Source organism: Pristiophorus japonicus, chromosome 3 (assembly GCF_044704955.1).
Source record: "Pristiophorus japonicus isolate sPriJap1 chromosome 3, sPriJap1.hap1, whole genome shotgun sequence".
NCBI classification, from domain to species: Eukaryota; Metazoa; Chordata; class Chondrichthyes; family Pristiophoridae; genus Pristiophorus; species Pristiophorus japonicus.
The window spans coordinates 294,458,826-294,483,426 of NC_091979.1; the positions used below are offsets into that span (position 1 = coordinate 294,458,826).

At 43.7% G+C, this 24,601-nt stretch overlaps 1 protein-coding gene across 3 annotated transcripts in view; it reads right to left on the reverse strand.

Annotated features, from left to right (window-relative positions):
* The window catches only part of ide (insulin-degrading enzyme), a 173,055-nt gene that overhangs the window by 80,200 nt on the left and 68,254 nt on the right, over positions 1-24,601 (reverse strand). For all 3 annotated transcript variants that reach the window (XM_070876812.1, XM_070876811.1, XM_070876810.1), the window contains exons 12-14: positions 13,292-13,394; positions 9,177-9,299; positions 1,070-1,152 (exon numbers count right to left, since the gene is read on the reverse strand). In XM_070876812.1, the coding sequence (XP_070732913.1) occupies positions 1,070-1,152; positions 9,177-9,299; positions 13,292-13,394 (309 nt within the window). The remainder of the gene's footprint in view (positions 1-1,069; positions 1,153-9,176; positions 9,300-13,291; positions 13,395-24,601) is intronic.

Below are 24,601 nucleotides of genomic sequence, written 5' to 3' on the forward strand. Positions count from 1 at the left end.
AGGATTTGAGTACAGGGGCAGGGAGATCTTACTGCAGTTGTAGAGGGCCTTGGTGAGGCCACAACTGGAATATTGTGTTCAGTTTTGGTCTCCTTATCTGAGGAAGGACATTCTTGCTATTGAGGGAGTGCAGCGAAGGTTCACCAGACTGATTCCCGGGATGGCAGGACGGACATATGATGTAAGACTGGATCGACGAGGCTTCTATTCACTGGAATTTAGAAGAATGAGAGGGGATCTCAGAGAAACATATAAAATTCTGACGGGATTGGACAGGTTAGATGCAGGAAGAATGTTCCCGATGTTGGGGAAGTCCAGAACCAGGGGTCACAGTGTAAGAGTAAGGGGTAAACCGAGATGAGGAGAAACTTCTTCACTTAGAATTGTGAACCTGTGGAATTTTCTACCACAGAAAGTTGTTGGTGAGGCCAGTTCGTTAGATATATTCAAAAGGGAGTTAGATGTGGCCCTTACGGCTAAAGGGATCAAGGGGTATGGCGAGAAAGCAGGAAAGGGGTACTAAAGTTGAAAAAATGATCAGCCATGATCATATTGAATGCTGGTGCAGGCTAGAAGGGCCAAATGGCCTACTCCTGCACCTATTTTCTATGTTTCTATGTAACCAGTGGTGTTGGTGTGGGACCTGAATCTGTTTCTACAAACTAATGTGCCCATCATTTTGAATCGCCTTGCAGCTGGGCACAATTTTCATTGTTGGTGGAGGATGTAAATTTATAAAAACTCACTTAATAGGGTCGCCATTATTTGAATGGAACGTATCTTCCACATACCAAACACACTACTTCAGCACTGCACTGGAGTAACTGCCTAAATTTATGTACTTGAACCTACAATCTTATGACTCAAGAGGCTAGTGTGCTACCAAGTGAGCCAAGCTGACACTTGGGGGTAAATACCGAGAGGTGATAAATGTTACTTAATTGGACAATAACAATTTTCACTAATTAGGAGATATCTGATTTCACCACAGCTTCCTTACTGATATTTTATGAGATACACAACACTATTGTTTCTACTGTTAGAATTCATCACCATTTGAAGAACATACCTGAAAAACTCAAAGTTTAAGCATGCTTTTGGCAGAAAGAATTTGTCGTCTTGTTTGAACCACACTTTGCTCATGGCCGTGTCCTGCAAGAATAAGATTCCCAATCAAAAACTATTTTAAATATTGTATGGCAACTTCATTCTTTAAAAATTAAACATCCTAACATCTAGTTTACAGGATCAATCTGCCAAAATGTCTGGATAAGAGTACTATGAAAGCTAGAATGCCGATTGAACAGATGATCACATAAGCTATGGAAGTTACTCCGACCACTCACTGTTCGGAACATGGAAGCGTCGCCTTTAGAATTAAATTGGTCACTGTTCAATAATGTTGACAGGCGTCATACAAATATCCTGCTGTTTTGCACAAAAAAATGCTAAACCTTTTCCCAGTGTCAGTTTAATTTGTGCCCCGTTATAGGCATCTTTACTTTCGGAAGGATATCAACAACATGGAAATAGTGCAGAAGAGATTCACTAACATTATATCAGGAATGAGAGGCTTTAGATACGAGGAGAAACTGAAGAAAATCGTGGCTCTTTTCATTAAAGCAAAGGTTAAAAAGGAGATCTGATTGAAGTGTTCAAAATTTTGAGGGGGTTGGATAAGGTGAAGAGAGAAAAACTATTTCCACTGGTCAGTGACTCTAACTAAAGGGTAGAAATTTAAAATTAAATAAAATGACAGGAAAACTTAAGACATTTTATTACACAGAGGGTTGTTAGGACATGGCATGGCTCATTAGAATCAGTGCAAGGATTAAATCCATGCAAAGACAACTTTACCTTTTCGTATTTTTACTGGTGTTTCATGATCTCCCTGAGATTGAAGCGACCTGGATAGAGTGCAGAGTAAGCTATTTATTGACTAGTTTGATGGGCCAAATGATAATCTCCATTCACGTTTTGTTAAGGGGAGTTTTTTGTTAAGGGAAGTTCTTCAGCAGAGAGATTACATTCCATACACAAAAGTTTACTGATATGTTCGGAATATATTGCAGGAAAATTCAATTAATTTTATTTTAGTTTGAGCTGTTTAAACATGGAAGGTGCCTCAACACCATCAACATTTTTATTGCTTTTACATCTTTTCAAAACATTTTGTCTGCCATCTTAAAAATCCCTTCATATGGACATTGAACTTAATATTTAATTAGATACAGTCCCAACAAATGCAGTTTTGGTTTAAATTTCCAGCTCAGTTGACTTTTTCACAACCTAAATATTATCAGAAGAATAATAATCTGTTCGAACACATGACCTTAATGTTCAAATGTCACATTCCCAGCTTCAGTTATGTCTTGAACTACCAACTTTAAAATCTTTATAGTGCTGAGTCACAAGAATAGAAGCTTAGACTAACCCTATGACAAATTAAAATATGTTTTACATCATTGAATTGAGCAGTTCCAGGGACTGACTATAGAAATGAAGAACATTCCATGGTCTATGCACCAATGAATGAACTCAGAACATGAATTGGTGTGCGTGTGTATGTAATATGTTACCATACAAAAGATCGACTTTATTTTTCTTAAATCATGCTTATGATGTTATTTCTGGCAAGTTAATTATATTTATTACCATTTCATGTCCTAAATAGGCAATTCATAAGAACATAAGAAATAGGAGCAGGAGTGGACTATTTGGCCCCTCGAGCCTGCTCCGTTATTTAATATCATGGCTGATCTGATCATGGGCTCAGCTCCACTTCCCTGCCCGCTCCCCATGACCTTCATTCCCATATCGCTCAAAAATCTGTCTATCTCCACCTTAAATATATTCATTGACCCAGCCTCCAAAGCTCTATGGGACAGAGAATTCCACAGATTTACAAACCTGAGAGAAGAAATTCCGCCTCATTTCAGTTTTAAATGGGCGGCCACTAATTGAGACTATGCCCCCTAGTTATAGTTTCCCGAGTGGAAATAGCTTCTCTGCATCCACCTCATTATCATCTAAGTTTCAATAAGATCACCTCTGAGGAAGGTGGCTCAACCGTGGCTTACAAGGGAAATTCGGGATAGTGTTAAATTCAAGGAAGAGGCATATAAATTGGCCAGAAAAAGCAGCAAACCGGAGGACTGGGAGAATTTTATAATTCAGCAGAGGAGGACAAAGGGTCTAATTAGGAGGGGGAAAATAGAGTATGAGAGGAAGCTTGCAGGGAACATAAAAAGTGACTGCAAAGGCTTCTATAGATATGTGAAGAGAAAAAAATTAGTGAAGACCAACGTAGGTCCTTTGCAGTCAGAATCAGGTGAATTTATAATGGGAAACAAAGAAATGGCAGACCAATTGAACAAATACTTTTGGATCTGTCTTCACTAAGGAAATACTAGGTGTTCGGGGGTCTAGCGAAAAGGAGGAACTGAAGGATATCCTTATTAGTCAGGAAATTATGTTAGGAAAATTGATTGGATTGAAGGCCGATAAATCCCCAGGGCCTGATGGGCTGCATCCCAGAGTACTTAAGGAAGTGCACTGGTCATCATTTTCCAACATTCTATTGACTCTGGATCAGTTCCTATGGACTGGAGGGTAGCTAATGTAATAGCACTTTTTAAAAAAAGGAGAGAGAGAGAAAACAGAAAATTATAGACCGGTTAGCCTGACATCAGTGGTGGGGAAAATGTTGGAATCAATTATTAAAGATGAAATAGCAGCGCATTTGGAAAGCAGTGACAGGATCAGTCCAATTCAGCATGGATTTATGAAAGGGAAATCATGCTCGACAAACCTTCTGGAATTTTTTGAGGATGCAACTAGTAGAGTGGACAAGGGAGAACCAGTGGATGTGGTATATTTGGACTTTTAAAAGGCTTTTGACAAAGTCCCACACAAGAGATTAGTGCGCAAAATGAAAACACATGGTATTGGGGGTAATGTATTGACGTGGATAGAGAACTGTTTGGCAGACAGGAAGCAGAGAGTCGGAATAAACAGATCCTTTTCAGAATGGCAGGCAGTGACCAGTGGGGGTGCCGCAGGGTTCAGTGCTGTGACCCTAGCTATTTACAATATACATCAATGATTTAGATAAAGGAATTGAATGTAATAGCTCCAAGTTTGCAGATGACACTAAGCTGGGTGGCGGTGTGAGCTGTGAGGAGGATGCTAAGAGGCTGCAGGGTGATTTGGACAGGTTAGGTGAGTGGGCAAATGCATGGCAGATGCAGTATAACGTGGATAAATGTGAGGTTATCCATTTTGGTGGCAAAAACAGGAAGACAGATTATCTGAATGGTGACAGATTAAGAAAAGGGGAGGTGCGACGAGACCTGGGTGTCATGCTACGTCAGTCATTGAAGGTTGGCATGCAGGTACAGCAGGCGGTGAAGGCGGCAAATGGCATGTTGGCCTTCATAGTTAGAGGATTTGCTGCAGTTGTACAGAGGCTTGGTGAGGCCACACCTAGAATATTGTGTTCAGTTTTGGTCTCCTAATTTGAGGAAGGACGTTCTTTCTATTGAGGGAGTACAGCAAAAGTTCACCAGACTGATTCCCGGGATGGCAGGACTGAAATATGAGGAGAGACTGGATCAGCAGAGCTGTGTACACTGGAGTTTAGGGGATCTCATAGAAACATTAAAAATTCTGACGGGATTGGACAGGTTAGAGGCAGGAAGAATGTTACCATTGCTGGGGAGTTCCAGAACCAGGGGTCACAGTCTAAGAATAAAGGGTAAGCCATTTAGGACAGAGATGAGGAGAAACCTCTTCACTCAGAGAGTGGTTAACCTGTGGAATTTTCTACGCAGAAAGTTGTTGAGGCCAGTTTGTTAGATATATTCAAAAGGGAGTTAGATATAGCCCTTATGGCCAAAGGGATCAAGGGGTATGGAGAGAAAACAGGAAAGGGGTACTGAGGTTGAATGATCAGCCATGATCTTATTGAATGGCGGTGCAGACTCGAAGGGCCGAATGGCCTGCTCCTGCACCTAATTTCTATGTTTCTATGAACTCCAATGAGTATAGGCCCAACCTACTTGACCTTTCTTCATAAGTCAACCCCCTCATTTCCGGAATCAACCTCGTGAACCTTATCTGAACAGCCTCCAATGCAAGTGTATCCGTCCTTAACTACGTAGACCAAAACTGTATGCAGTACTCTAGGTGTGGCCTCACCAATATACTGTACAGTTGTAGCAGGACTTTTCAGATTTTATACTCCATCCCCCTTGCAATAAAGTCCAACATTCCATTTGCCTTCCTGATTACTTGCTGTACCTGCATACTAACTTTTTGTGTTTCATGTACAAGGATCCCCAGATCCCTCTGTACTGCAACACTTCACAATTTTTCTCCATTTAAATTATAATTTGCTGTTCTTTTTTTTCTGCCAAAGTGGATAACCTCACATTTTTCCCACATTATACTCTATCTGCCAAATTTTTGCCCACTCACTTAGCCTATCTATATTCCTTTGCAGATTTTTTTGTGTCCTCTTCACAATTTGCCTTTCCAGCCATCTTTATGTCAGCAGCAAACTTGGCTACATTACACTCGGTCCCTTCATCCAAGTCATTAATATAGATTGTAAATAGCTGAGGCCCCAGTACCGATCCCTACGGCACCCCACTAGTCACTGTTTGCCAACTGGAAAATTACCCATTTATACCAACTCTGTTTTCTGTTAGTTAGCCAATCCTCTATCCATGCCAATATATTACCCCAACCCCATGAACTTTTATCTTGTGCAGTAACCTTTTATGTGGCACCTTACTGAATGCCTTCTGGAAATCCAAATACACCACATCCACTGGTTCCCCCTTATCCAGCCTGCTCGTCACATCCTCAAAGAATTCCAGCAAATTTGTCAAACATTATTTTCCTTTCATAAAACCATGCTGACTCTGCTTGATTGAATTATACTTTTCCAAATATCCTGCTACGGCTTCCTTAATAATGGACTCCAGCATCTTCCCAACAACAGATGTTAGGCTAACTGGTCTATAGATTCCTGCTTTCTGTCTGCCTCCTTTTTTTAAATAGGGACATTACGTTTGCGGTTTTTCAATCCGCTGGGACCACCCCAGAATCCAGGGAATTTGGTAGATTACAACCAATGCATCTACTATCTCTGCAGCCACTTTTTTTAAAAAAAAAAAAGACCCTAGGATGCAAGCCATCAGGTCCAGGGGATTTGTCCGCCTTTCATCCCTTTATTTTACCGAGTACTAATTCTTTAGTGATAGTGATTGTATTAAGTTCCTCTCTCCCTATAGCCCCTTGGTCATCCACTATTGGGATATTTTTAGTGTCTTCTACCGTGAAGACCGATACGAAATATTTCTTCAAAGTCTCTGCTATATCCCTGTTCCCCATTATTAATTCCCCAGTCTCATCCTCTCAGGGACCAACATTTACTTTATCCACTCTTTTTCTTTTTATATACCTGTAGATACTCTTACTGTTTTTATATTTCGTGCGAGTTTACTTTCATAATCTATCTTTCCTCTCTATTATTTTTTAGTCGTTCTTTGCTGGCTTTTAAAAGTATCCAAATCCTCTGGCTTCCCACTAGTCTTGGCTACTTTGTATGCTCGTTTTCAATTTGATACCACCCCATATTTCCTAAGTTAGCCACGGTTGGTTATCCCTTCTCTTAGTCTTTCCTTTTCATTGGAATATATTTTTGTTGAGAGTTATGAAATACCTCCTTAAATGTCTGCCACTGCTCATCAATCGTCGTTCCACACTTAAACCTATTTTCCCAGTCCACTTTAGCCAACTCTGCCTTCATACCTTTGTATTCTCCTTTGTTTAAGCTTAGGACACTGGTTAGAGATCCATCTTTCTCACCCTCCAACTGAATTTGAAATTCAACCATTCCTAAAGGATCACTCATTCCTAAAGGATCCTTTACTAGGAGATCGTTTATTAATCCTGTCTCATTACACAGTAACAGATCTAAGATAGCCTGCTCCCTGGTTGGTTCCGCAACGTATTGTTCAAGGAAACTATCCCAGATACACTCTAAGATACCCTGACCAATTTGCTTTGTCCAATCAACGTGAAGGTTAAAATCGCCCATGATTATTGCCGTTTTTTTTAACCAAGCCTCCATTATTTCTTGATTTATACTCTGTCCAACAGTGCAGCTAATGTTAGGGGGCCAATAGACTACACCCACCTGCGACTTTTCCCCCTTATTATTCCTTATCTGCACCCAAATTGACTCAACATCTTGATCTTCTGAGCCAATATCGTTTCTCACTAACGCACTGATCTCATCCTTTATTAACCCACCTCCTTTTCCTTTCTGTCTATCCTTCCGAATTGTCAAATACCACTGAATATTTAGTTCCCAGCCTTGGTCACCTTGCAACCACGTCTCTGTAATGGCCATCAGATCATACCCATTTGTATCTATTTGTGCCGTCAACTCATCTATTTTGTTACGAATGCTGTGTGCATTCAGATAAAGAGCTTTTAAATTTGTTTTTTTTAACCATTTTTTCCTGCTTTGACCCCACTTTCTGATACACCTTTATGTTTATACATTCTGTCCCTTCCTGTCACGCTCTGGTTTTCATTTCCCCCAGTGCTACCCTGCTCTATTGCCTTCTCCTTATTCTTTGACTTTTTAAATTTCTGCTCACCTGAACCCTCCCCCCCACTAAAGCCCTCTCAACAGCCCGAGTTATTCGATTCGCCAGGACCCTAGTCCCAGCACGGTCTAAATGAAGCCGGTCCCAACGGAACAACTCCCTCTTACCCGACTACTGGTGCCAGTGTCCCACGAACCAAAACCCATTTCTCCCACAACAGCCACATGTATAACTCTCTGATCTTATTTACCCTACGCAAATTTGCTCGGGGCTCAGGTAGTAATCCAGAGACTATTACCTTTGTGGTTCTGCTTTGTAATTTGGACCCCAGCTGCTCATAATCCCTCAGCAGAACCTCTTTGTTTGCCCTAACTATGTCGTTGTTACCCACGTGGACCACGGCAACTGGATCTTCCCCCTCCCACTCCAAGTTCCTCTCCAGCCCAGAGAAGATATCCTTAACCCTGGCACCTGCTGGCAACACAGCCTTCGGGACTCAAGCTCTTGGCTGCAGAGAACAGTACCTATCCCCCAAATGATACTGTCCCCTACCAGTACAAAGTTTCTTTTTACTCCCCCCACTTTAATAGCCTCCTGTACCACGGTGCTGTGGTCAGTTTGCTCATCCTCCCTGCAGCCCTTGCTCTTGTCCACACAGGGTGTAAGAGCCTTGAATCTGCTGGACAAGAGCAAGGGCTGAGGCTCCTCCATCACTACATCCCAAGTCCCCATGGCTGCCTTACTCGTAGTCACACCCTCCTGTCCCTAACCATGGATTGAATTTGAATTAATTAATCTAATTGGTGTGACTAGCTCCTGGATCACGGCGTCCAGATAACCCTCCCCCTCCCTAGTGTGTCGTAGTGTCTGTAGCTCGGATTTCAGCTCATCAATGCAGAACCGAAGTTCCACATGCAACATTGGTGGATTCATGTGCACGTTGCCATGGCAATTCATGCAACACCGGCGGGTTCACATGTACGTTGCCATGGCACCACTAAGAGGTGGGGATGCCAGGTTCAAAGTATAATGCTAAGGAAGTTATTTGAATATGTACTTTTAATGCATCCGGGTGTAGCAGTTGGCATATTTCGGCTGCAAGAAAGAAATAAGAAGTATCCAACAAACATGGTCGTACAACTGTTCTGGTTACAGGCCCATTAATAATAAATAGTGCATTAATTCCTAACAGCATTCCGTTTTAATTTTTGTTCTAAAAAAATAATTAAAATTTAAACATTTGAATTCCCAACAGGAGGGCATCAAATTTCATTATTTTTTTAAATTTATCATCGAGTCTGGATACTGCACAAACAGTATTAATTTCTCATTGAACACTGTAGATCTAACCACAATATCAATACTTCTTCCCTCAGCAAGGTGATCAGAAATAAACTATAATGTTCGTCAACTTGTCCAGTGAATATTAGCATGATTTTTTAAAAACATTAACTGTGAATACATTTATATGAATTAAAAAAGCATCACATAGATACCATATTTCTTAATTCCAACATTCCACTGCACATTTCTAGAGCTAGAATCATTTACCTTAATAAGAGATGGAAATGGTAGAGCATCATTTTCCAATGGTAAAATCTCAAAATTTGTAGGAATGAACTCATTCTTAACTGGCAGTTTGAACTTCCCATTTAGGTCTGCATTCTGCCACTTCTGTAAGAATAAAGATAAGTGTCTTTACTGTAAGCAGCATGGATTAGTATTTTTCGCTTTTGTGTAGTGAAGGATCCTTTCATCTTTAAAATATGATTCAAGACTAGGTAAGAATTTATATTGACTGGACAAAAACAGATTTTGCAATAGAATGTGGTAGATCCTCATAGCATTTCTAAATTCACAGCACAGCTGTCCACCAGATTGAGAAAATGACTGGGCTGGTGATCTGGAAAGCATACCTGTGGTGGCCTTATAAACAATGATGATATTTAATCTACTGATGACCTGACAAAAATAAAATGAGATCCAGGGTAGGTCCTAGGAAGCCAGAAAACCAAAGCAAAAAGTAAAACAGGAAAAGCTGCCCTGGAATTGGAGATCTGGTACTTCTATGTCAAGCTGCTTAAAACCAGAATATCACAAAGGAGATTGGGAGGACACCTGTATGACCCCCAATACCCCCTCCCCCCGCAAAATCAATCTTCACCTCTTAGCCTCAGAAGCAAACAGCAGGAAGCCAGACCTTGAGATTTAAAAAGTCAGAGAAGTAGAGTACCGCGCTCTCTCCATCTCCCTTCATCTGATGTTTTAACTCTACCCAGACCAAGTTAAGGAGGGAGGGGAAAAAGAAACATGCAGGCAAGACCTTGGGCTTTGCTAAATACACACCCTGAAGCCATTGCCCAAATGTCCTGCCTTGAAGTTTGGATTGAAGTATGACGTATCCTGTACAGGCATTACTTCAGGTCTAAATTGTGAGATTCTGTTTTGGTGTCAGGAGCAGATCTAATTCCAGCCAGCTTGCTTCTACATGTGCTCTTATTCTGAAATGAGCAAGATTCTTATATCATTCTGCACTAAATTCTGTCTCAAACTAGATTTCACAACTCATGTTTGTACTGCCAATACTGCAGGTTTTGATAATGACAGCTATCACCATTTGGGAATTCTTTGTGACATATGATTTCCCCACTTATTTTTCTGGTTTGCATGGTTCACATAGATTTTGTTTTTGAAGACTTTTTGTCATTTTAGAGAGACACCAGTGAATTAGCAATCCCCAGTAGGTATGAAAAGTAGATTCTTGAGAGATAGGGGTACAGGTGAGAATGTCCCAGGTAGAAATCCCAGTATCAGATTGGGCAGAGGATAAAAAATGATGGTGCAATACCACCATTCCTCATTCAGTCATTAAACCACTACGCCAGAACTCAGTTGTTCTTTGGCAACACCTCCCAAACCCGCAATCTGAACCTTTAGCAAGACAAGGGCAGAAGGCGCATAGGAACACCATCCCCTGCAAGTTCCCCTCCAAGTCACACACCATCCACAACTTGGAAGTATATCGCCATTTCTTCATCATCGCTGGGTCAAAATCATGGAAATCCCTCGCTGACAGCACTGTGGGACTACTTTCACCTCACGGACTGCAGCGGTTGAAGGCGGCGGCTCACCACCACCTTCGCAAGGGCAATTAGGGATGGGTAATAAATGCTGGCCTTGCCAGTGACGCCCACATCACGTGAACGAATATAAAAAACACAAGACACTGCATAGTGTTAAAGGCATTGCAAAGGACACACATCATGAGATATTGTGAAATGAGGGTGGTATAAATCATAGGCTTTGCAGTAGTTCCTGATAGAACGGGACTATCGTCATAGAACCCAATAAAGTAACCGTGTTCCCTCCAAATTAGATTTTCTTTTAAATTTATAAGTAACACAGCTCTGCATTATATAGATACATCTCAAACCATTCTGAAATTTGTTTCCATACTTCTCTCGGCATGTTCTCAATTGTATGAGCACAAAAAAAAAGGAAAAAAGACTTCATAACTCTGGACCAGAGAAAGACTGGAATTGTTTTGTCAAATTTAACATAACCTTGAACTGACCTCTAATCTATTCTTACTGCCAGAAATGGTACATTTCTATTGGATAACGCTCCCGAGAAGTACCGTGGGACATTTTAGAACTTTAAAGACATTCTATAAATGCATGTTGTTGTATATGTGAATTCCGTTAGGAAAAAGTTAAACAGCTCCATCCCCATTACAAAAAACTGCAGCTTTACATAAAATCAACCGATTTAATGTGTCACATCCAAATCTCATTAAAGACAATTTTGGATTAAAATAACTGGCTTTTATTCTGAGTATTCTATGTATATGTTGTAAATTGTCTAGATGTATAGCAACATCTATTAGGATATGCAAGTGCTGCACTAGACAGAAAATATCAGCAGTTAACATCTTGATTACTGCAAGCTACAAAAGTAAGTCCATTATTTGTGTTTCACAGGCTAACATATAGGGCCCAAGTTTCCACAAGATAAAAAACGGGCGCCCCTCCGAGCTGGGCGTCCGTTTTTCGCGCCTAAAACGGCGCCAGAAAAAAAACTCGCGATTCTGGAGCGTTCTGCAGCTCCTTGTCTGTTTGGCGCAGCGCCCATGGGGGCGGAGCCTACACTCGCGCCGATTTTGTAAGTGGGAGGGGGCGGGTACTATTTAAATTAGTTTTTTCCCTGCCGGCAACGCTGTGCGTGCGCGTTGGAGCGTTCGCGCACGCGCAGTGTGAAAAAAACATTGGCACTCGGCCATTTTTGTAGTTCTTTGTAGCTGTTTAGTTTTTGAAAATTTTTTAATAAAAGCACATTGCCATCTGCACAGAGAAGGCTGCAGGAAGCCTCAGAAAGTTGAGGCAGCCGTTTCCCGACGACCTCCCCCTTTTGCCGTCAGGAAATGGCTCCTCAATTTGAGGCTTCCTGCAGCCTTCTGTCTCCTTCCCTCCGGCCGTCTGGAACGGCTTCCTCCCCCTCCCCCGCCACCCCCCCGCTGCGTTCGGTCGGTCGGTCGGGCCCACACTCCCCCCCTCGGAACGGCTCCCCCGCCCCCGCCCCACTGCGTTCGGTCGCTCGCCCGCCGTCTGGAATGGCTTCCTCCCCTGCTTTCGGTCGGTTGGTTCCCTCCCGCCCGCCGTCTGGAACGGCTTCCTTTCCCTTCCCCCCCCCTCCCCCCGTGTTCGGTCGGTCGGTTCCCTCCCTCCCCCCCGCCGTCTGGAACGGCTTTCCTCCCCCCCTCCCCCCCGCGTTTGGTCGGCGGTCGGTTCCCTCCCTCCCTCCCGCCATCTGGAACGGCTTCCTTCCCCCCACCCCTCCCCCCCGTGTTCGGTCGGTCGGTCCCCTCCCGCCGGCCCACCGTCTGGAACGACTTCCTTTCCCCCCCGCCCCCCGCGTTCGGGAACGGCTGCCTCGTTTTGTGAGGCTTGCTGCAGTATTCTCCCTGGCTGAAGCACTTTCACACAGGTAGGAAGATGGTTTATTCAATCTTTTCTTTGCTTATAAATTTTTATTCAGGTTGGATTTATTTGCATAATATTTGTATAAGTATAAATAAGGATTTTTTGTAGAATTTAATGACTTCCCTTCTCCCCCACCTCGTTCTGGACGCTTAATTTGTAACCTGCGCCCGATTTTTTAATGTGTAGAACAGGTTTTTTCAGTTCTACAAAAATCTTCACTTGCTCCATTCTAAGTTAGTTTGGAGTACGCTTTCACTGTGGAAACTTTCAAATCAGGCGTCAGTGGCCGGAGACGCCCCGTTTTGAAGAAAAAATTCTGTTCTAAAGTGGAACTGTTCTACCTGACTAGAACTGCAGAAAAAAAATGTGGAGAATTGCGATTTCTAAGATAGTCCGTTCACCACCAGTTGCTCCTAAAAATCAGGCGCAAATCATGTGGAAACTTGGGCCCATATAGGGAACTTATTGTCACAACTAAGAATACTACATTCAACGTGCTAGAGTCTTCCACCTTTGTAACCTTATTTCTTGTACAACCATGTGTGAAAACTATCCAGTGTAAAATAAGGAACACAAATCAGTACATTTTAAGCAACGTTACTATGTGTACTGAGAGAAGCTAAAGGTATCAGACTTCAGCTAAAATAATCCTCATTATCTCTATTTTAGTAGGCGTGTGTTGCCCACCTGGATGACATCAGCACCAATGGCTTCCTGCTTGTACTGTGTGCCATACCATTTCTCTGTTTTGTCAGTTTGTCCTTCAAATGATTTAGAAACCACTGCCACCCTGTGAGGGGAAAGCACAATGGAAATGAAAGAATTAGTGACTAGCATCATTGATTCAGATGTAATATAGTCTGACATTTGAGGATACTGATTAATGTCGGTGATGTTAAACAACTCATCCACCAAGCAACCTTGGAGCAAATATTAGAGACAGAAATGATTGAATCAAATTACCATGTATCTGGTGACTGTGATTCATGCTTATATTTCCCACAGTATGAAAATGGTAGAATATCAGTGGAAAGAAATTTCCATGATATCAAAGAGCAGCACTGCAGCTGACTAACAAGTGGATATTTTCCTTTTGGAATCTATATTATCTGATCATGCTTAAATTTTGGCCTGCTGTGCTTCAAATAGAACATGGCTGGGGTGGGAGTAGGAAGAAACGCAAGGAGGTAGGAGAAAATAATTAAAAGGTTCACTACATTTTATCTATTGTTCATCATCAGAACAGCATGGATTCAAACTGTAAAAAAATTGTTCTTTGTAATTAAAAAAAGTGATGAGAATAGCATACCATTTAAACAAAATACAACAGTTTAAAAGAGTGAAAAATTGAATTGTCAGAACTAATATTGGTAGGTGCAAATAATCCAGGTGCCTAAAGGGGGCTAGTCAAAAAGTGCAGCACAATAAACAGTAGTCTATTATCCAATTCAATCTAGATCTGTTCACATTTCCTGCTGCTCAATAAGATTGCCCCAAAAAGTCTAATTACTTATCTTGTGGATCTTCATACTTTCACTGGAGCAATCCTCCCCAACCGCAACAATGGCCCGGATTTTGCTTAGTGGGATAGGAACAGTGCTTGCCGGTCACCTCGCTGACAGAGTTTTCGTGGGCTTGTCAGCAGAGATTTCTCCTAATCCGACATCTGATCCAGCACGGCGCCCTCTGCAGGGGATCTGTGGTGTGTGCGAGCAGCAACCTCAACCAATCAAATTGAAGAATCCTCACTGAGACACGCAGAGTCCAAACCAGGAAGTATCAAGTAGAATTTAAAAAAAAAAATTTGTTCCTGGGATGTACGCATCGCTGGCAAGGCCAGCATTTATTGCTCACCCCGAATTGTCCTCGGAAGGTGGTGGTGAACCGCCTTTTTAGATGTAAATGATGTACAGAAAGCAAAATAAAGATTGGAAAATACAGATGGGATGAAGGAAGAGAAATAAAAGGGATAGACAGAAAAACTAAAAAAACAAATTTTAATTAAAAAAAATCTCCAATGTTAATTTTCTTCTGAGGGAATGAGACTTGTAAAATTAACTTTTTAGGGCCAGAGAGGTTGTTCAGGAGTAATTATCACTCAATACACCATAAAAAAATCATCACTCCCTACAACAGCCCTAACTTTTTCAGCCATTTTTGGTGCAGAACATGTGTGCAAGTACAGCAAGTTCATGCTGTTGCAGTCTTTTTAATGCTGAGTCTATCAGTGACGACTAACAGCACACCCTGTGGAGGAGCAGGGTATCTCAGACAACAACCTGTGGATTTCCGCGTTTAACTGCGCATGTCCAGATGCCAGAAATTGCGGCCAGAATTACTTTTATTTACAGCAAAATCCGGGCCAAGGCAGCCAGATTAATTAGGAAAGTGACACTGTCTCTGCTATGTCTTGGATAAAGAGTCAGACTAGACACTGAAAGCTCAAAGTGTGACCATAGTCCTTTATTACAGATCTCAAGAGTGCCTCTCCAGCCTGTGAGGCCTCCTTATAGAAAGGTGCTCCCAAGGGATTGTGGGATCCCCTCTGGTGGTTAAACATGGTAATTACAGGTTTACATACATACCACCCCCACCCCCGGCCCAAAGTCGGGATAAATGGGTCCTTTTCGGGTTGGAAATCGGTGGTTAGTGGTGTGCCATAGGGATCGGTGTTGGGACCACAACTGTTTACAATATACATAGATGACCTGGAAGAGGGGACAGAGTGTAGTGAAACAAAATTTACAGATGACACAAAGATTAGTGGGAAAGCGGGTTGTGTAGAGGACACAGAGAGGCTGCAAAGAGATTTAGAGAGGTTAAGCGAATGGGCTAAGGTTTGGCAGATGGAATACAATGTCGGAAAATGTGAGGTCATCCACCTTGGGGAAAAAAAAACAGTAAAAGGGAATATTATTTGAATGTGGAGAAATTACAACATGCTGCGGTGCAGAGGGACCTGGGGGTCCTTGTGCATGAAACTCTTTTTGAGTTTATCTGTAAAACAAAAAACATTAAACCGTGCCACCAGCCCTGGATGACACAGCAGACATTTACAAGGCCCTTTTTTTTGTGTTTTTCTTTTTTTTTGTTTTTTTTTGGGCGCTAAAATCACATTTTTCCAAGTGCCCCCTATAAAAGAGGAGGGGGACACTAAAAGCACCTCCTTGTGCATGAATCCCAAAAAGTTAGTTTGCAGGTGCAGCAAGTAATCAGGAAGGCGAATGGAATGTTGGCCTTCATTGCGAGAGGGATGGAGTACAAAAGCAGGGAGATCCTGCTGCAACTGTACAGGATATTGGTGAGACCGCACCTGGAGTACTGCGTGCAGTTTTGGTCACCTTACTTAAGGAAGGATATACTAGCTTTGGAGGGGGTACAGAGACGATTCACTAGGCTGATTCCGGATATGAGGGGGTTACCTTATGATGATAGATTGAGTAGACTGGGTCTTTACTCGTTGGAGTTCAGAAGGATGAGGGGTGATCTTATAGAAACATTTAAAATAATGAAAGGGATAGACAAGCAGAGAGGTTGTTTCCACTTGTCGGGGAGACTAGAACTAGGGGGCACAGCCTCAAAATACGGCGGAGCCAATTTAAAACCAAGTTGAGAAGGAATTTCTTCTCCCAGAGGGTTGTGAATCCGTGGATTTCTCTGCCCAGGGAAGCAGTTGAGGCTAGCTCAGTGAATATATTCAAATCACAGATAGATAGATTTTTAACCAATAAGGGAATTAAGGGTTATGGGGAGCGGGCGGGTACGTGGAGCTGAGTCCACAGCCAGATCAGCCATGATCTTGTTGAATGCCGGAGCAGGCTCGAGGGGCTAGAAGGCCTACTTCTGTTCCTAATTCTTATGTTCTCATGAATGCAGGAATTTCTTGGTGCTAAGGCAGGACACACACACGGAGTAGTAGGAGAGGCAGACATGCCGTTGGGTGGTAATTCTGTATTCAACAACTTTAGTGGAAATAAATGTGCATATAGGATGGTAACCTGGTAAGAATAAAAAGGGTCGAGAACTTTTTTTTTTTTAAAAAGGGGGTGTTAATAGTGGAAGAAATGTGAGGAAAGGAAGGTGGTGATGATGTTGGCATGGATTGGCTGAGAAGGTAGTTGAGTAACGAGGAACTCATGAGGAAAAGGTTGTTGGTTTCATACACACAATGAGCTGGTGGAGCCGAGGGAGAAGATGGGAGCGAAACGACAGAAGGTTATGGAATTGGAGGACAAATTGTAGTTAAAAGGATAATTTCAAATTTAGAAGAAAACAAGCCAGTTCAAAATGCTAGAGAGCAAAACTTGAAGTCACTGCCTGTGTGTGCCAGGAATGAGAGAGTTCGAGATGCAGTCTTTCACATAGATTTATTAGAAGAAACACACACAATCATCATAGGCAGTCCCTCGAAACGAGGAGGACTTGCTTTCACACCAAAGGAGAATGAGTTCACAGGTGTTTCAATGAAGGGCCTAATATTCCAGGTCCTGAAATACAGAGTGTCGGGTGGAAGATGCCTGTGCGTGGATTTTTTTCATGTGTTGTGGCCGTTGCACACCAGCCACCCCACAAGCTTGGTCCAGTGGCAAGGATTAACCGAGTCGACTGGAGACCACCTCTGCTGCACGTACCTAGTGCACACACATATTGCAGCTGACCCATGCTGCCACTCGGCCCTCACCTCTTCTGGCCCCGAACTCGCGCCTCTCCTGGGCCCCGATCATGTCCCTCTACAATCTCTCGCCGCTCCTGCTGTACCTGCCCACACTCCAATCAGCGACCTGGACGTTGATGGCGTCCCTTTTCGCTGCCGTCGCCGTCCTGCACCAGCTCGCGCTGTACCTTGCAGTGGCATGCCGCCACGCTGCCCATGGCTGTCGCTCGCCGCTCCTTTTATGGCCCCAATCTGCCGCTGACGGTCTCTCGCAGGTCGGGGCTGCCACGCCACAATAATGCGAAGGCTGCAGTTGTTGAGCTCAGTAGCGGGGTGGCCAAACCTCAATTTCATAACTTTGTGTTAGTGTCTCACTTTTATCCCTTCGCTACACCATAACCTCATATCCTACATTCTATGAATTTTACCCCCAGTTTACAGTAACTTGCATTATCTCAGCATTCTAAATACTTGCTGTCTTTATGGTACCAGTAGGTGTCAGATCAATGCCATTCGCTCATCTATATCTGTACTAAGCTTAAGACATAGCATAAGCTGCCTGTCCTAATCACATCTAGAAAAATGTGAAAGCAGCTTATATTCAATGCTCCCGCTAAGTTGCACAGCTGCGCAGTGGTCTGAAGGTCTCACCGGCTTTTAAATGGAAGAAACCACGCATGCAGTTTGAATTGCTGCACAGCCAGTTAAAGGGACCACACAAAAAAAATATTAGATAGAACATTGCTTATATGGTTACAAGACATAGAATTATCTACCAGAAGGTCATAACTACACAAAGAACAGACACGTTCTTTTTAACACCAGCCACATTAAGGCTGGTTTGGACCTGTTCCAGAAGGCTGCTGAATTTTCCTGAAGGTGAAGTTGGTTTGTTACAAAATAGAGTCCTTAACACAAGATTAATTTCTTAATACAACCTTCCTCACTAGCAGTCTCACATTGGGCATCAGAGATGAGGATGGAGGTAGGGAGGTTGGAGATGGTAACTTGTGGTGAACAATTGGGATTGGTCTTGCTCTCCAGAGTATGAGGAGTAGAAGGTCTCGGCTACAATAGCTCAATATAGTGGTCTAGATTTGACAGTGATCAGGCTAGTCATGAGCTCTGTGCACACTCAAGCCTTCAGGCTGCACAAACACAAGGAAGATAGTCTGAAATCTGGTGGGGTCTATGGTATCAAAAGCAGAAGTAAGGAAGTTGAACAGGTCAATGGAAGCAAACATCATGGGGGATGGTAGCCCAGGGAAGACTAAATTGGGACATAGGAAGATGCTGGTCAAAGACATGGGGTCGTTTTCCTGGGGTAGTGGCTGAGGGTAAAAAAGAGTTGATGTAGATAATATACAGGCAGTGAAGAAAATGAGGAAGTCAAGGAAAATGGTGGAAAATGTTCTGATACTTGCAGTCTTGGAAGTGAAGAAATGGCATAGGATGGCGAGGTCAAAGAGTGGCCAAGAGTGTGGGTAGAAGAGTTTATAAGCAGGGTGAAGTTGAGTGTAGATCGGCAGGTGAAGGAGTGAGTGTAAGTTTAGGTGTATATAAAATAGCTGAGGATAAGTTTGTTGGTGCAGAGACTGTGAAGACGGCACTCCAGATTTTGGCAAGGAGAGCAAGAGGTGACAAAGTCTTTGAAGGACAATTAAAGAGATCATGAAGAATAAAATACTCAAATATGGATAAAGTACCAGAGTAGCAGGGAGGGGAAGACATCAACTTGGATGCTATTCTGGAAGAATCAGGAATCGGTTCCATGGAACCAACTGAAGGATGCCCAGTTTGGTGCAGACGGAGTGCATGAGCCCATCTAAGAGAGTCAAGCCTGGATAACAGCATCATCAGACACAATTCCAAAGATTCACCACCCTCTGAGTGAAGAAATTTCTCCTCATCTCAGTCCTAAATAGCCGACCCCTTATTCTGAGACTGTGACCCCTGGTTCTCGACCCCATCCCCAGCCAGGGGAAACATCCTCCCTGCATCTACCCTGTCAAGCCCTGAAAGAATTTTATATGTTACCTCATTCTTTTACACTCTAGAGAATATAGGCCAAGTCTATTTCATTGCTCATAGGACAATTTCCCCCATCCCAGGAATCAGTCCGGTGAACCTTCGTTGCGCTCCCTCGATGGCAAGTATATCCTTCCTTAGGCAAGGAGACCAAAACTGTGCACAATACTCCAGGTGTGGTCTCACCAGGGCCCTATATAATTGCAGTGAGATAAATTTGCTGGAGTTCTTCGAGGATGTAACTGACAGGGTGGATAAAGGGGAACCAGTGGATGTGATGTATTTGGACTTCCAGAAGGCATTTGACAAGGTGCCACGTAAAAGGTTACTGCACAAGATAAAAGTTCACGGAGTGGGGATAATATATTAGCATGGATAGAGGATTGGCTAACTAACAGAGAACAGAGGGTCGGGATAAATGGTTCATTTTCTGGTTGGCAACCAGTAACTAGTAGGGTGCCGCAGGGATCAGTGCTGGGACCCCAACTGTTTACAATCTATATTAGCGACTTGGAAGAAGGGACTGAGTGTAACGTAGTCAAGTTTGCTGATGATACAAAAATGGGAGGAAAAGCAATGTGTGAGGAGGACACAAAAAAATCTGCAAAAGGACATAGACAGGCTAAGTGAGTGGGCAAAGATTTGGCAGATGGAGTATAATGTTGGAAAGTGTGAGGTCATGCACTTTGGCAGAAAAAAATCAAAGAGCAAGTTATTATTTAAATGGAGAAAGATTGCAAAGTGCCGCAGTACAGCGGGCCCTGGAGGTACTTATGCATGAAACACAAAAGGATAGTATGCAGGTACAGCAAGTGATCAGGAAGGCCAATGGTATCTTGGTCTTTATTGCAAAGGGGATGGAGTATAAAAGCAGGGAAGTCTTGCTACAGCTATATAAGGTATTGGCGAGGCCACACCTGGAATACTGCATGTAGTTTTGGTTTCCATATTTACGAAAGGATATACTTGCTTTGGAGGCAGTTCAGAGAAGGTTCACTCGGTTGATTCTGGGGATGAGGGGGTTGACTTATGAGGAAAGGTTGAATAGGTTGGGCCTCTACTCATTGGAATTCAGAAGAATGAGAGGTGATCTTATCGAAATGTAGAAGATACTGAGGGGGCATGGCAAGGTGGATGCAGAGAGGATGTTTCCACTGATGGGGGAGTCTAGAACTAGAGTGTATGATCTTAGAATAAGGGGCCGCCCATTTAAAACAGAGACCCTCTCTCAGAGGGTTGTAAATCTGTGGAATTCACTGCCTCAGAGAGCTGTGGAAGCTGGAACATTGAATAAATTTAAGACAAAAATAAGACAGTTTTTTGAACGATAAAGGGAATAAGGGGTTATGGGGAGCGGGCGGGAAAGTGGAACTGAGTCCATGATCAGATCAGCCATGATCTTATTGAATGGCGGAGCAGGCTCGAAGGGCCATATGGCCTATTCCTATTTCTTATGTTTTTATATTTACTCTTATATTCAAGAGATCTTGTAATAAAGGCCAACATATCATTTGATTTCCTAATTGCTCGCTGTACCTGAATGTTAACTTTCAGCGATTCGTTTATAAGGACATCAACATCAACAAGGGCAGTTGGTGAGAGGGGAGCGACCTGTCAAAAGCCCAGCGGGAGATCGAGAGCCAGCGGCAGTTGGTGAGAGGGGAGCGACCTGTCAAAAGCCCAGCGGGAGATCGAGAGCCAGCGGCAGTTGGTGAGAGGGGAGCGACCTGTCAAAAGCCCAGCGGGAGATCAAGAGCCAGCGGCAGTTGGTGAGAGGGGAGCGACCTGTCAAAAGCCCAGCGGGAGATCGAGAGCCAGCGGCAGTTGGTGAGAGGGGAGCGACCTGTCAAAAGCCCAGCGGGAGATCGAGAGCCAGCGGCAGTTGGTGAGAGGGGAGCGACCTGTCAAAAGCCCAGCGGGAGATCGAGAGCCAGCGGCAGTTGGTGAGAGGGGAGCGACCTGTCAAAAGCCCAGCGGGAGATCGAGAGCCAGCGGCAGTTGGTGAGAGGGGAGCGACCTGTCAAAAGCCCAGCGGGAGATCGAGAGCCAGCGGCAGTTGGTGAGAGGGGAGCGACCTGTCAAAAGCCCAGCGGGAGATCGAGAGCCAGCGGCAGTTGGTGAGAGGGGAGCGACCTGTCAAAAGCCCAGCGGGAGATCGAGAGCCAGCGGCAGTTGGTGAGAGGGGAGCGACCTGTCAAAAGCCCAGCGGGAGATCGAGAGCCAGCGGCAGTTGGTGAGAGGGGAGCGACCTGTCAAAAGCCCAGCGGGAGATCGAGAGCCAGCGTACTGGTGCAGCTACAGCGGGAGAGAAAGCAAAATAGAAGTAGAAAGTAATCAAAAAGTGACGTCACAGCCAATGGGGTAAGTGATTGGCTGGTGATTGGTGAGTAGCTTTTCTTTTATTTTTTATATCAGTAAGTGAACTATAACATTGTTATTACCAATTTAAGGGTATCTAAGGTTAAGACATGGCAGGAGAGCTCGGTCATGTGATATGCTCCTCCTGTACCATGTGGGAACTCGGGGACACTTCCGGTGTCCCTGACGACTACGTGTGTGGGAAGTGTATCCGCCTCGAGCTCTTGACGGTCCGCGTTGCGGAATTGGAGCTGAAGGTGGATTCACTCTGGAGCATCCACGATGCTGAGAATGACGTGAGTATCACGTGTAGTGAGTTGGTCTTACCGCAGGAGAAGGGTCCACAGCCAGATAGGGAATGGAAGACCAACAGGAAGAGCAGTGCAAGAAAGATAGTGCAGGAGTCCCCTGTGGTCATCCCCCTGCAAAACAGATACACTGCTTTGAGTACTGTTGGGGAGGATGACTCATCAGGGGAGGGCAGCAGCAGCCAAGTTCATGGCACCGTAGGTGGCTCTGCTGCAAAGGAGGGCAGGAAAAAGAGTGGGAGCGTGATAGTGATAGGGGATTCGATGGTGAGGGGAATAGATAGGCGTTTCTGCGGACGCAACCGAGACTCCAGGATGGTATGTTGCCTCCCTGGTGCAAGGGTCAAGGATGTCTCGGAGCGGGTGCAGGACATTCTGAAATGGGAGGGAGAACAGCCAGTTGTCGTGGTGCACATTGGTACCAACGACATAGGTAAAAAAAGGGATGAGGTCCTACGAAAAGAATTTAAGGAGCTAGGAGCTAAATTAAAAAGTAGGACCTCAAAAGTAGTAATCTCGGGATTGCTACCAGTGCCACGTGCTAGTCAGAGTAGGAATCGCAGGATAGCGCAGATGAATACATGGCTTGAGCAGTGGTGCAGCAGGGAGGGATTCAAATTCTTGGGGCATTGGAACCGGTTCTGGGGGAGGTGGGACCAGTACAAACCGGACGGTCTGCACCTGGGCAGGTCCGGAACCAATGTCCTAGGGGGAGTGTTTGCTAGTGCTGTTGGGGAGGAGTTAAACTAATATTGCAGGGGGATGGGAACCTATACAGGGAGACAGAGGGAGACAAAAAGGAGGCAAAAGCAAAAGACAGAAAGGAGATGAGGAAAAGTGGAGGGCAGAGAAAACCAAAGCAAAGAACAAAAAGGGCCACTCTACAGCAAAATTCTAAAAGGACAAAGGGTGTTAAAAAAACAAGCCTGAAGGCTTTGTGTCTTAATGCAAGGAGTATCCGCAATAAGGTGGATGAATTAATTGTGCAAATAGATGTTAACAAATATGATGTGATTGGGATTACGGAGACGTGGCTCCAGGATGATCAGGGCTGGGAACTCAACATCCAGGGGTATTCAACATTCAGGAAGGATAGAATAAAAGGAAAAGGAGGTGGGGTAGCATTGCTGGTTAAAGAGGAGATTAATGCAATAGTTAGGAAAGACATTAGCTTGGATGATGTGGAATCTATATGGGTAGAGCTGCAGAACACTAAAGGGCAAAAATCGTTAGTGGGAGTTGTGTACAGACCTCCAAACAGTAGTAGTGATGTTGGGGAGGGCATCAAACAGGAAATTAGGAGTGCATGCAATAAAGGTGCAGCAGTTATAATGGGTGACTTTAATATGCACATAGATTGGGCTAGCCAAACTGGAATGCATAAGGGATGGTTTTCTAGACCAATATGTCGAGAATCCAACTAGGGGGGAGGCCATCTTAGACTGGGTGTTGTGTAATGAGAGAGGATTAATTAGCAATCTCATTGTGCGAGGCCCCTTGGGGAAGAGTGACCATAATATGGTGGAATTCTGCATTAGGATGGAGAATGAAACAGTTAATTCAGAGACCATGGTCCAGAACTTAAAGAAGGGTAACTTTGAAGGTATGAGGCATGAATTGGCTAAGATAGATTGGCTAATGATACTTAAGGGGTTGACTGTGGATGGGCAATGGCAGACATTTAGAGAACGCATGGATGAATTACAACAATTGTACATTCCTGTCTGGCGTAAAAATAAAAAAGGGAAGGTGGCTCAACCGTGGCTATCTAGGGAAATCAGGGATGGTATTAAAGACAAGGAAGTGGCATACAAATTGGCCAGAAATAGCAGCGAACCTGGGGACTGGGAGAAATTTAGAACTCAGCAGAGGAGGACAAAGGGTTTGATTAGGGTAGGGAAAATGGAGTACGAGAAGAAGCTTGCAGGGAACATTAAGGCGGATTGCAAAAGTTTCTATAGGTATGTAAAGAGAAAGAGGTTAGTAAAGACAAACGTAGGTCCCCTGCAGTCAGAATCAGGGGAAGTCATAACGGGGAACAAAGAAATGGCAGACCAATTGAACAAGTACTTTGGTTCAGTATTCACTAAGGAGGACACAAACAACCTTCCGGATATAAAAGTGGTCAGAGGGTCTATTAAGGAGGAGGAACTGAGGGAAATCTTTATTAGTCGGGAAATTGTGTTGGGGAAATTGATGGGATTGAAGGCCGATAAATCCCCAGGGCCTGATGGACTGCATCCCAGAGTACTTAAGGAGGTGGCCTTGGAAATAGCGGATGCATTGACAGTCATTTTCCAACATTCCATTGACTCTGGATCAGTTCCTATCGAGTGGAGGGTAGCCAATGTAACCCCACTTTTTAAAAAAGGAGGGAGAGAGAAAGCAGGGAATTATAGACCGGTCAGCCTGACCTCAGTAGTGGGTAAAATGATGGAATCAATTATTAAGGATGTCATAGCAGCGCATTTGGAAAATGGTGACATGATAGGTCCAAGTCAGCATGGATTTGTAAAAGGGAGATCATGCTTGACAAATCTTCTGGAATTTTTTGAGGATGTTTCCAATAAAGTGGACAAAGGAGTACCAGTTGATGTGGTATATTTGGACTTTCAGAAGGCTTTCGACAAGGTCCCACACAGGAGATTA